The sequence below is a fragment of the Hoplias malabaricus genome, chromosome 2, assembly GCF_029633855.1.
Source record: "Hoplias malabaricus isolate fHopMal1 chromosome 2, fHopMal1.hap1, whole genome shotgun sequence".
NCBI lineage: Eukaryota > Metazoa > Chordata > Actinopteri > Characiformes > Erythrinidae > Hoplias > Hoplias malabaricus.
Genome location: NC_089801.1, coordinates 52,889,651 through 52,903,640, shown reverse-complemented (window position 1 = coordinate 52,903,640; position 13,990 = coordinate 52,889,651). Strand labels below are relative to the sequence as shown.

General features: G+C 39.7%; 1 protein-coding gene across 4 annotated transcripts; it reads left to right on the top strand.

Annotated features, from left to right (window-relative positions):
* Window positions 1-412: 412 nt before the first annotated feature.
* On the top strand, window positions 413-13,049 carry mrpl39 (mitochondrial ribosomal protein L39). 4 transcript variants are annotated; one of them, XM_066661128.1, is made up of 10 exons: window positions 413-540; window positions 4,702-4,908; window positions 7,305-7,444; window positions 7,640-7,739; window positions 10,275-10,342; window positions 10,519-10,631; window positions 11,491-11,556; window positions 11,693-11,846; window positions 12,727-12,774; window positions 12,874-13,049. In XM_066661128.1, exons 1-10 carry the CDS (start codon window positions 531-533, stop codon window positions 12,979-12,981), a joined length of 1,014 nt encoding a protein of 337 aa, XP_066517225.1. In that variant the 5' UTR covers window positions 413-530; the 3' UTR covers window positions 12,982-13,049. The 4 variants fall into 4 exon arrangements, with proteins under 4 accessions (XP_066517225.1, XP_066517227.1, XP_066517226.1 ...); XM_066661130.1 differs by lacking the exon at window positions 413-540 and adding an exon at window positions 762-821 and having other exon boundaries at window positions 12,874-13,048; XM_066661129.1 differs by lacking the exon at window positions 413-540 and adding an exon at window positions 889-1,064 and having other exon boundaries at window positions 12,874-13,048.
* The last annotated feature ends 941 nt before the right edge of the window (window positions 13,050-13,990 follow it).

The following is a 13,990-nucleotide window of genomic DNA, read 5'->3' as shown; positions in this document are numbered from 1 at the left end:
CTTAGATTAGTGCTCAACTAAGCGGGCCACAAAGAGATGTGTCTTCAGTCTGATTTTGAAGACCATAAGAGAGTCTGCTGTTTGGACAGCCAGTGGATGTTCATTCCACCATCTGGGTGCCCAGACTGAGAAGAGTGTTGATGCTAGTCCTCCATGTAACTTGGGATGGCGGGTCAAGTCGAGCTGTACTTGATGCACGAAGGGTTAGACGTGCAGTCTGACTCTTGACCATTGCCATGAGGTAGGGAGGGGCTGGTCCATTCTTGGCTTTGTAAGCAAGCCTGCGAGTTTTAAACCTGATGCAGGCAGCTACAGGAAGCCAGTGATAAGAGCGCAGCAGTGGAGTGAAGTGGGTAAACTTTGGAAGATTGAAGACAAGCCATGCAGCTGCATTCTGGATCAGCTGAAGGGCCCTGATGGACCACTGAGTAAGACCAGCCAGGAGTGAGTTGCATTAAAGTCTTGAAATGACTAAAGACTGGACAAGCACCTAGGCAGCCTCCTGAAAAAGAAAGGGTTGGATCCACCGGATGTTGTACGGTAGGAATTTTCATGACCGAGTCAGGTTTGTGATATGGGTTGCAAACAATAGCTGGCCATCCAGAATTAATCCAAGGCTCTTTGCATATCCAGACGGAACAACTGAGGAGATCTCAAATTAGTGTCATCATCATAACAGTGGTAAGAGAAACCATGAGAGGTAATTATATCACAAGAGAACGGGTATACAATGAAAAGAGGAAAGGACCCTGCACGGAGCCTTGAGGGACACCAGTTAAGAGCCTGCATGTAGCGGAAGTAGGCCTGTTCCAAGTTACCTGGTAAGAGTGATCTTCCAGATAATACTCTAACCATTCCCATGCCGAACCAGTGATTCTGAGGTTGTCGAGGACCAACAGAAGGATTTTGTGGTTGACTGTGTCAAAGGCTGCAGAAAGGTCCAGAAGAATCAGAAACTATCTGTTTGGCTGTTCTGGAGCTTCTCAGTAACTGCTACAAGGGCAGTTTCGGTTGAGCGCACCACTTTGAAGCCAGACTGTTTGGGGTCCTGGAGCTGGTTCTGGGTGAGAAAGAGGGGCAGTTGATTAGACAGCACATTCAAGAATTTTAGAGAGGAAACAAAGGAGTGACATCGATCTATAGTTGCTGAAGTCTGAGAAGTCCAGAGTGGGAGCCACACTGGCGGTCTATAGTGTAGATTTATAATTTTCTTTCTTTATCATCATCATCATCATCATCATAATCTTTTCCACTCAGTCACTTTCGCGGTGGTTTTGTGCTTTATATTTATCACAAATTGCACAATTTAGTGCATTGATGATTATTTGACCGCGAAGGGCAATTTCCGTCCAGATGAAGTGCACTAAGGAGCGATTTGGGATGCGGCGAAACTTTGCGTCTAATGCTCCATAATAATGTATTTCTTTCACTTTTCATTAAATTATTTACATATAACGACTTTATGCAACTTAATTAGGGTACAGAGGAAAAATAAATACTAAGAATGGAAAATATGTATTTAAGGGTTTGTAAAAAAGAGACTAGAGGCACAGTTTGATGTGGAAAACGGAACTGACACATTGTTCGAACACGGAGTTATTTTACTGCGGCGCTCGTTCAGTGAAGGGGAGCATGGCGCTGTGTGGAACCGCGGTAACAGCATCCTGAGAGTTACAACAGTTTTAATGGTGTTGTTGTCCATTTGTGGTAACATCGTGTTTCCGTTTAAAAGCTGAGGGACTAAAGGAGTCCGTCATGGTCTGGGGGAGAGTCTGTCTAATGCTCCAGCGCCGTAAGTTGTTTTTAAATCCTGAGAGCAGCAGTATGAGACATTTCAATTAGAGACACTTCTGACCTTCACTTCAACACAACACTTTACAACAATGAACACACGAAACACTAACACCACATCTAAAAAGAACCTGTACTGCAGAAAGACTCCTTATAAACACTACAAAGTCCCAACAGTGTATTATACAGGATATACTATATGTTTTTTAATATTATGAATTCGTCAGGAAAGTCCGCAAAATATTAACCCACTACACCGTTTCTTACTAACAGGACGTGAACTGTTGCTATGACAACGCATGTCATATCAAGCTAGAGTGGCTTCACTGGTCACCGTTTATTTATCATTTATGAAACTCTAATATCTCCTTCCACACTGCGTAGTGCACAGTATAGGTCATGGGTGTCAAACCACAAAGAGCCACTGTGAGTGCAGGTTTTTGTTTCAATCAAGCAGAAGCCCCACTACTGAAAATCAAGATCATGGGTCACCAATCTTATCCACAAAGAACCTGTGGCTGCAGGTTTTCATTCAAATTAAGCAGACACACACCTGATTCTGCTTGTCTGACCAAATAGTCTCCTTCTCTAAACAGTTAAATAGGTTTTGCTCCTGTTTGGTTGGAATGAAAACCTGCAGCTACACCAGCCCATTGTGGATACAATTGGTGACATGTTAATTAGCTCCATTGATTTTAAAACAGGTGGAATGAGGTGTCGCTTCTGCATGTTTGGAAAGAAAATTTGTATCCACACTGGCCCTCCATGAATTTAGTTTGACACCCCTGGTGTAGGTCATAAAATAATAGTTTATGATCTAAAATTGTGCATCAGGTAATATAACAATTCATATTCAACATAAGCTTCACACCCCTCATTTTTTAGTGTGCAGTAATAATTTTATAATCTGTGAAGTGCACAATGTAATGTGTAGAGAACTATTTGGGCAGAGCTTTTCTGAAGTGAGATGCACCTCCTTTTCTGTTGAATTATGGGACAGTAGTGTCAATCTCTACCACATTCAAAATTCTACAGGTGCTAAGTATACATTGTGGATTTCTTAGTATACTCAGCTTTGACATTAATTAATATCAAAAGTACACTACATACTCAAAACCAGTTGCAATTAGTATTATCTGTCTAATTGGGACACAGCCCGTATCTTTATCCATACCTCTTTAAAGGGTCGTATCAAGCCCACAGATGTCATGAGTCTAAATTACACAAAATTAAGGCTATTTCTAAAATGACTATTTTGCAGTTTGTACTAGTTATAAAATGAAATTAAATCACCTAATACACCTTTATCAATCAGTCAATCAAATTTATTTGTATAGCGCCTTTTACAACTGACGTTGTCACAAAGCAGCTTCACATTTTCAAAACAGAACATTTAAATCAAAGCCCAATGCAAGCAAGCCGAATGCGACAGTGGCAAGGAAAAACTCCCTCGAGGCTGGAGGAAGAAACCTTGGGAGGAACCAAGACTCACAAAGGGGACCCATCCTCCTCTGATCAAACTATAGACTGAATTTTTTAAATGATCACCAATGAAGTGTCATTATGCTACATAATAATAATAATAATAGGTGAGCAGCTGGTCTGGGCCGCAGGAGAATCCAGCAAACAATCTTCCATCAGTGGGCCACCATTTTCTCAGAAAACAGTAAAACAGTAAAGGGAAGCAGTTAGTTTAGTTGAGTGCAGCAGAGAATAAGAGCATGTGAATATTTTCTTTAGTGTAGTGACGGATCTGACTGTAACAGACTGGGAGAAGGGAAACCAGAAGGAGCTTAGGCAAAGACATCCTTTCGTTCCAAGCAAGAGAAATTGTGAGCACATCATCCAGGTTTACCCTGATTCCCCATGTCCATGAGTTCCTGAAATTACAACCTTAAACTAGACAGAGGTTAGTTGCCAAAGGCTAAACTGAACAAGTGTGTTTTGAGCCTAGACTTAAACATAGTGACTGTGTCTGCGTCCCGAACACTAGCTGGAAGATTGTTCCAGAGCTGAGGGGCTTTGTAGGAGAAGGCTTTCCCCCCTGCTGAAGTCTTATGAATTCTGGGTACTAGTAAGAGGCCGGCGCCCTGAGATCTGAGTAATCTTGGTGGTTCAATAGTGTGTGATGAGGTCTTGCAAGTATTCAGGGGCGAGACCATGTAAGTATTTATACGTGAGTAATAGAATTTTGTAATCAATACGGAATTTAACTGGAAGCCAGTGAAGGGCTTTAAGGCTTCTTGAGACATCTTGGCTTCAGACAAATTGTCAAGACATCATAAGACACCGATATGGGTATGTACACTGCCTGATGCCTGAGATATTGGCTCAAAAACCTCTATACCTTTGTTGTAGACTCCAGTCAGATCCTGCTTTCTGTCACTACCATTGTATATCATTTAATCTAAAGTGGCTGACATTAGAATCATTTATAACACTGTTTTGATGCACAATTCCTAAGTAATACCCCCTTTTAAGCCAGCGGTCCGTAGGAAGGCCATAAAATATATGGCCAAAAGTGTGGAAGCAGGTGTCTACACAACTTTTCTTCTGAAAGCAAGGGTAACAATAGGGATATTTTTCTCCATTTGCTACAGTTACAGCCTTAACTTTACTGGGCATGTTCGGATAACTGAGCTGTAGTAATACATTTAAACCAATTCTATATAGTTTCCATTATATTCAACACTATATTTAAACAAGGATGATTTGCTTTTCTACAGAACAAGACTGTAAAAATTACAGAATATTTTTGTTCCATTCAAATTGTCTTAAAATATTAGCACAAAGTTCAAAGTCCACACAGGCAAAACTCTGCTACAGGTTCAACCCATGGATAAAACCAAGCTAGTGGTAAGATTTGAGTACAATTTCACCTGAAACATTCTCCACATTGATGTCCTGCAGGTCTGGTATCCAGTGCGGCAGCGAAGCAGGTTTCAGCTGCAGAGGTGCGCAGCTGGCGAAATGCTCTCTTCACCAAAGAGCAGGAACGTCAACGGTCACTTTATCCACGCATAGAGAAGATAGAAGTGACCATGCAGGGACCTGGGCTGCAGGGAACACTTTTAATTATGAACAAAGGCTTGTCCACTCCATACAGCTGTGCAAAACGTGAGTAAATATTCTGCTTTTTGTTACTGCAGAAGGCTGGGAATATTTGGACAGTTTATAATAAAATTTTGTTATTGATCAGTGTTTAAAAGTAAGTTTATAGTGCCTGTTTTTATTTAAGATGTAGAGGGAGATATGTCACACCCACCCATGGAGAGGCTAATTATGGACTCCCAATTACTGTGGCAGGATTTGCCATGAGATCTCAATTTTGACCTGTTTATTTTCATTCATTCATTCATTCATTGTCTGTAACCAGTTATCCAGTTCAGGGTCACGGTGGGTCTGGAGTCTGCCCGGAATCAATGGGCGCAAGGCAGGAACACACCCCAGAGGTGGTGTCAATCCTTCACAGGGCGACACATTCGCTCTCACACATTTGAGTCACCAGTCCACCTGCCAACGTGTGTGGGAGGAAACCGGAGCACCCGGAGGAAACCCACACGGACACGGGGAGAACACAACAAACTTCTCAGTCAGTCACCCATACATGCTAGGCTACCTGTTTCTCTGAAGAAATCGCAGAGACCTTCAAACTTTGAAAATCCTGAAAATGGATGAGAATTTTGCTTTATTCCATAGGTGGCTAATATTGACTTATTTTTGCTGGTTCAGATTATTTAGGTAGGAACTCATTGTAAATTCAGGAGAGCACTAACTGCATGAAAGTAAACACAGACAGTTTAGTAAACATCTATCTACGCAAGAAGTGAAAATGTGACCACAGTTTCCCTGCATTTACTGCCTTTACTGTCCAAATCCACTTGAAATATTAGACTAGACAAGGCTGTTGTTACTTACCATCATAAATTACGTTTAAGCAAGGCAAGTTTATTTATAGAGCACCTTTCATACAGAAGCAATTCAAAGTGCTTTACAGAAAAAGAAACAATTAAATTAAAAGCCAGAATAAAATCATAAATTTCCAATAAGACAATTACATAAAGAGTTTAGGAGGCAGATCTTATCCACAATTTTCATAGTCAAACATTTCGTTCCACCTTACACGAGTCTAATTGGTGTTATTTGCCAGCTTCTTGAATTCTCTGTTCCAGCTTAAGGGCTGAAGCTAGAGCTATAGCTTTTGAAACTTTTTGAAGCAAAAGTTATTCAACTTTATTCATTTAAATCACACAAACCAATTTTATGTGATGTGAATAAACATTTACGTACATAAGTGGAGGGCAAACATATAAAGAGTCGCAGCCATTTTCCCTACATTTACAAGAATATACTGCCTAAAACACATTAAAATTTTAAACTAGATGGTATTATTTTCCCTTCAATCCTAAATTTCATTTTAGGAGGCAGATCCTTGCTTCTTTTCATATTCAAGCATTTGGTTCCACCATAAATGGGTCAGTTTAATAGTCTTATTTGCGTTATTCTCCTGTTTCTTACGGAATACTCATTTCCACATTAACAGCTATGCAAAGCTAAAACTAGAGCTAGGTTTATAAACAAAACTCGTTTCGAAACTTGTTGTTCCCATTTTATCCATTGAAAACACACAAACCAGTGTACATCATGTCACTAAAACTACTACTAGTGAAACGTTTATATGTCCTGTGTACTACCAAGCGTGATTTCTCAGTTCCACCTTAAATAGGTGAATGTGCAAGGCTTTTCAAACACAATTCTTACTCCTTAATTTGTTTAAAACACACACACAACAGAACCTGCTTCAGTTTCTTTAAAACAAACAAACAATGGTATGTACACCTTTCAATCAGGTTGTATTCACCTTCTCCATATAAAACACAGTCCTGACACCTTTCAAACGTCGCTATGCCTCACTTTCTTTTGATAAAATACACAACCTATGGTGTTTAGTCTTTTTATTCCATACGTCCATACTTTTTAATTTTTTCAGGAATGATTTGCAGTTACCTGTTCAGGAGAAAAATAGCCACTGGCTCTATTCTGTAGTATTGTTGCTTGTAAACTGCCTCCAATTTTTAAACATAAGGCCTGTATTTCCTCTCATTTTACTCCGTCTCTCTGGTCATGGAAATTTTTAGAAGGGCAATGGGGCTTTTTGTGTCCGGTACAATATAACATTAACTCTATTCACTTGGTCATTTCGTGGCTCTAAGACACTCTTTGTAGACCTGGCCACAATGTGGACTATAAAATGATTGGGCAGAGGGCGGGGTGACAGGCAGGACTGCTTTTCCTTAATCTATGATCACACACCCTGGACATTTTATGACAAAGTACAGTAAATATCCTACAGATTGCTCCTTTAAATGTTGAATGTCTCTGAGTAGCCTAGGCTACAGAGGACACTGTAATATTGCTTTAGCGATGTGAGATGTTTGGTTGCATCTCTGCTGTATTGAATAAACTTTTTGATATATTAGTTCACTTGCTGTCTTTCTGTTCACATCTCTCAGATCTGACAGAGTGGCATGTGAGTAGTGCAGCTCTTGCTCTGGTTGATGGAGAACCGTGGCACTTACATCGTCCCCTCCTTGACTCCTGCTCCCTCACCCTGCTCACTTTTAAAGATGCTAACCCTCAGCTTGCCAACCAGGTGAGTGATGAAATTGTTGTGAAGTGTTGTGAAATTGAATGTAGTTTTGGCACCGTTTATTTGAAGCTGAAAGTGAAAAGTCAGTGACGGGTGTGTTGTGAAGAGGAGAATATAGGTCAAGCCATCATTTTGGACACAATGGGCACAATTCTGTTACATCACTGAGAATGTATCTGTGTGTTTTTGTGTTTTCAGGCTTACTGGCGCTCCTGTGCAGCCTTGTTAGGCCAAGTCCTTGACAATGCCTTTAAGGAGGAATACAGTGTGGAGCTGCTGAAGATTCCTGAAGTGCCAGGTATACAATAAATTTGAATGCATGTGCAACAGACCATTATTTCGATAAAATTTCTAGTTTGTATTTAAAACAAAAATACTTTTTAATTTAATTTTCTATATTTTTTCTAAAATGTAAAAAACAAATCTCATTCAGAAAGTTCTTAATATTTAACACTAAGTAAATGCCTTTGTTTTTACCAATTTTTCCAGTTATATAGTAAAATATACATGTTTGAAAAATCAAGTGGGGTTTCATTTACAAAACTCTTGGTATTAATGTCTGAGCCCAGATGAACCCTGTTTGTGCGGCCACTCTTACTGCTGTTGCACGTCAGTAACCTACTGTCCAGCTATAGTTCTGTACCCTTCAATGGCACTTTGCCATTACCACTGCTGCTCAAGACATGTGGCATGCGCAACACACACTTTGTTGTGGGTTATTTGTAAAGCATGTACCTCTTTATAGTGACCCGTACAGAAAAATCATTGAGAAAACTGTTTGTGTAACATTCCTGACGTGCTTGGAATCCTAATTATTTCCACTTGTTTCAACATCTTTAAAAATAGGTCTAAAAGTAAAGATAAAGTTTGAGAAGATACAATTTTTAAACTGTGAGCTGGATAAAGGCGCACAGTTGTATGTGCTGCAGGCAGCAGCACCAATAGGGGAGGGATAAGTAGGTTGCGTGCATTTTCATCATTTTCAACAGCTGCTAATCAGAAACTAGATTTTTGTTTTTGGAATTGGTATTATATATATATATATATATATAATCTGTTGAGTGTTTGAAATTTAACACTGTCCTCCACCACGTCCCTCAGACGGGTACTTGCACCTTACAGGTTGAAAACCCTGGCTTTAAGCAGGATGTATGAATTTTGTAAAGATCATAGCACATAAAATCACAAGATTTAGACCTATTCTCTAATGACATTGCCAACAGCTAACTAATTTTGCGAGCAACTCATTGCAGAACTAATGCACATAGTCCACCACTATTAAATGATAAAACATCCTAAAATATAGCTTGATCTTTCCACACCTATGACAGCAATTCCTGAACATGGATTTAGAGAACATAGACCGAACTGCAGTGCCAGTGGTGTATCACTGTCTGGCATTTCTTATTCCGTCTAGTATTAGCTTTTGTTTAGGAAGTCAGCCCTATGGGCTCAGTAACATCACTTTTTTATTTATTTATTTATTTATTTTTTAAGTAAAAATCTATATTGTATTTCCCTTTGGCTATACTGTGAGGGGCAGCACGGTGGCGCAGCAGGTAGTGTCACAGTCACACAGCTCCAGGGACCTGGAGTTTGTGGGTTTAAGTCCCGCTCCGGGTGACTGTCTGTGAGGAGATTAGTGTGTTCTCCCCGTGTCCACGTGGGTTTCCTTTAGGTGCTCTGGTTTCCTCCCACAGTCCAAAAAAAATCAAAACCACACGTTGGTAGGTGGATTGGTGACTCAAAAAGTGTCCATAGGCATGAGTGTGTGTCGCCTTGTGAAGGACTGGTGCCTCCTCCAGGGCTCCTGCCTTGCACTCAGTGATTCCGGGTAGGCTCTGGACCCACTGCGACCCTGAACTGGATAAGCAGTTACAGACAATGAATGAATACTCTGCCTATCTAGCCCTCTGCTGTACAGTTTGCTAGCCAACCTCTACACCAGGCATCATCAGATGGAGGAGAAGTGTGCCAAGTGATGATAATGTCCAGATCGGTGACCAATTTTTGATAAATTAATGAAAATGAATAATAATGTCCATGGAGGGTTTTTTTTACAGGCAGCAGTAGACAATGTGCGCAGCTAATCCAGTTATTACTGGAATGGCTTCACTGAGTTTGTTTACCCTGTCTGGCTAGTTCCTTGGAGAAAGCAAGAGGGATATGAGTGATTACAGCATGAATTCATTCATTGTCTGTAACCACTTATCCAGTTCAGCGTCATGGTGGGTCGGTCTGGAGCCTATCCGGAATCACTGGGCCCAAGGCAGGAATACACCCTGTAGAGGGCACCATTCCGTCACAGGGTGACAAACACTCTTCGCTCACACACTCACTTCTGAGTCCACAATCCACCTACCAACGTTTCTATTTGGACAGTGGAAGGAAACCCACAGGGAGAACACACCAAACTCCTCACAGAAACCCAGAGCAGGGTTTGGTACCATAATCCCAGGACCCTGAAGCTGTGTGACAGCAACACTACCTGCAGCGCCATGAATTAAAAAAGAAAAGAAAAAGAGTTGTTTAAGGCTGTTTGCATGTGTTCTAAAAAAATGATAAATTGTATTTTTCTCAAATATTCTGTCTTGTAGCTGAAGTTGTAGTAACTGAACCTTATTTCATTTTAAATTCATTCCCCCTGCTCGCCACCATATATTGATGGTCTGCTTCTGACCGTATTTATCAGATTATTTGGTTGATAGACTATTCTTTACACCTCTGTGATAAAGATTGCTTTGTTGTGAAACTAGATAAAAAAAACATATCAGGACCAGTGGACAAGAATCAGTAACTATATTTGTATTATGGCCATTTTGCTTTTCTTTAGTGACAGCAGGAGCTTTCTGTTGTGATTTGGTGCTGGACCCTCAGTTGGATTCATGGACCCCGTCAGAGGTCAGTTTTTTCAGTTCTAATTTCTACAGAGGTGTGATAAATAAAATGCATTACTTTCGTTAATAACAACCAACAACAATGCAAAGAAATGTTGCTTCTTATGTATGTAGCTTTTTAGGGAAATGCATTGTTTAATTATTGTTTGCTTACTGTAACCGTCACTGACGTTTCTATAGGAGAACCTGCGCTCTTTAAATCGTGAAGCTCACCAACTCATTCATAAGGATTTACCCTGGGAACCTCTGGAAGTGACAGCCCCTGTAGCCCTGGAGATCTTCTCACACAGCAGGTATTCTTTTACTGAAAAGAAAAGTAAAGGTGTGATGGATTTTCACTAGATGTTGGAACACTGGTGTGAGGACTGGAACACGTTTAGTCACAAAAACTTGCCCCTGGGTGAATGTGTAAGTGAATTTTAGGACCTGCCTAATCCACAGTCTAAAGCATCTTCATATCTGTGGATGTGTAGTGTTTGTCTGGTGAGGCTAGGTCTTTTTTTTTCATATTGGATAAGTATGTCCTACGTATTTGTGTACTCTATAAATGTTCAACAAACAAAATAATTCATTGTTGTAAGGAGATATATTTAATCACTGACGCTCTGGATTCTACAACTAGCATTCTTATTGGTGGGCTAATGCTAATAACTACTATTGAAGTATTTAGGATATGGAATGTGTCAATACTCTTTGTCAAGTCATCTCCAATAAAGCTTCAGATTTCAATCCTCAGCCCTAGTATTTTGCCTGAAATTATACATTTGTTTGTGAAATTCTAAAAATAACTGGTTTAGAATGCAGTGTAAAATCACTTTATAATAGTAATGCAGTATTTTAGTTTATGTCTGTTTTTCTAACTGTACCTACCTTGATGGTTGAATCAAGGGCTTCATTTCCAGTGCTATATCTGCTTTGGAAGATGTTTTTTGTTGAGAAATAATTAGCCTGAAAATCAAGCTTTATTTAAGTTAATATGCTGTATCAGTGTAGTGCTCCAATCTGATCCAAGACTAGTTCAAACAACAGTTGTAAATAAAATGGAAGCTATGTAAGGATCCTTTCATAATTGATAGAACACATTAAACCATATCATTTACATATTGTTCTAGTTTGAAAATATTTTACTAACACCCTTTTGTCCCAATACAGATGTAAAGAGGAGGAGGTGAAGGAAAAGGCTTCTCAGAGTCCCAATGGCACAGTGTCATTATACAGGTAATTCCATACATACATACGGTCCACCTGTATTTATTAGGGCTTCAATATGTCTTTGTAAAAAGATTTACTGAGCACGCATATTAGGACTAAACTGAAATATATGTGACTTAATGGATCTGTCTCATTGATGCAGGTGTGGCGACCACGTGCTGCTGGCTGGCGGCCCCCTGGTGGCCAGAACAGGTCTGTGCTCTCAGTATGAAGTGACTGCGCTGCATACTGTAAAAGAAGGACAGTGGGGTTTGCAGCGCAGAGCCCAGGGACTGTCACTGCCGGTCAACCTAACGGTATAGTAATACTTATTAAGCACACGGAGTGTTTGTACGTTAAGGGAGAGAGAGTGTGTGTATTGTCATTAAAAAAAAAAACTTTCTCCAAATATTAACACCATAGGAAAACATGGGGAACTAATAAGAACATTTTTCTTAGTTATAAAGAATGTTAATGTTCCAAAATAAAGTATTTCAAATCTAGTATAGCTTCATTTTGAGATGCTTTAAATAGTGTAAAAAAAATAAATATAGCTACTAATTATTCATATAGCAGCTGTGACATGCAAATTATAGTATGGGAACATTATTATGGATTTAGACAAATCATGGACTAAATTATCAATACCAGTGCTGTTTTGCGATTTTAAGCTTATTTATGTTTAGGCTTAATCTACATCTGGGAAGCTAACCAAATTCCACACACCAAATTAACCTTAAACCAAAGAGTATTTAATGGTAACTCCTCATTGGCATCACATTTTAGGAAACTGGCCCTATATGTAATAAAGATGCATGTACGTGTGCAAATAATATTATATGTACAATAATACTGATTAAAAACAAGAAACATGAGATCTTATGGTTTTATCAGTCTATCAAACCGTATTGATAATTTTTTGGGGGCTTTAATGCTCGGAGGTGTACGGATGTATTTTGTCAAACTGTATCAATGTGTCCTGTGTGGATGTGAGTTTGAGACTAACTTGTAGATGAAGTGTTAGATTAGGATTGTTTGAAATATTTCATTTTTATTTAGTGTATAGAAAATGGAGATGTTAGTATGGTCAAATAGGTTATATTTTCAGGCTTTTTTTTTCATTTACTGATCACATTGTCAGAATTATACATCCCTAAAAGGAGCAAGAATTCATTTTGATTTCCACCCCCCCCCCAGGCTCACCATTCAGTGTGGAGGAACCTGAGGAAGAGAGCAGAGAAATTAGTAAGACATTAAAGACATATTATATTGTTAAATTTACTAATGTGTGTTTCCATGTATGGATGTGTTCTCCTTCTCTTATTGGCTGCTTTTGTTTTACAGGTAGAGATAGACCCCTCCACAGTTAATGAAACACTGTCCACAGCAACTTCTCCAGAAGTCACACCGACATCTCCACAAGATGTACCCTCTTTGGCCACCAGTACATAAAAATAACTGTATTTGTATATGAACTTGTTTATTAAACTACACACAATGCGTTTTGATGTTTGTAATTATTGGGGTCTGTAATATACACACTTTTATACATGTTTCTTATTTTCAAAATGTACCTTTTGGTTAAATCTGGTTTGCTGGACATGGATTAAGAGCAGGATGGTAGCACACTTGTCACTGTCACACAGTTCAAGGGTCTCTGTGTCGGGGGTTTGAGCCTCATCCCAGCTCCTTTGGGGATTTTGATGTGTTCTCCCTGTTTCTGCATAGGTTTCCTCTGGGTCCCCCGGTTTCCCCAAATTCAAACACGCATGATGAAAGTTGGATTGGCTGTTCACAGGTGTGAGTGACAGTATGTGTGTAGGATACCCTTCAATGGACATGTCCAGTGTGTGTTCCTGCCATACACCCAGTGATTCCATGTGGGCTCCGGACCCACCTTGACCCCAGACAGGATAAAGGCATTACAGAAAATGAATAAATAAATATAATAAATATTAAAATATTATAATTTTAATCTGGGTCTAGGAAGCCCGTCTTAAAAGTGGCTTGTGCCAACCTTACGGCTCCTTTTAGATTTTTTTCCCCTGATACATTATAAATAACAAATGAAAGAAAATCATTTAAATCATATTTAATTGCGCTCTATTTTTCCCCTTTTTGACCAGGAGTATTCAAACTTTTGAAATGGTCTATGTCTGCAAGCGGCCATTGGGCTGTGGAGGACATATTAATGCATTCTGATGACATGGGGCTACTGCTGCTGTCAACGAGTAACCTAACTATTATGGTGAACGTGTGTATTAGGTTGCAGAGCTAATGTGTTGGAAGTGGGCAGAGATCACATGGCATGATGCCCCTCTACATCTGTTTGGAGTGAAAGCTTTTAAGGAATGTCATGCTGTGGGCTTGTGTGTAGCGTGTGTACAAGGCAGTATTAGTGGGGTGTGTTGGTACACAGCGTGTCTGGCCTTGCCTGGTCAGCTGGAGTAATATGTGAGAA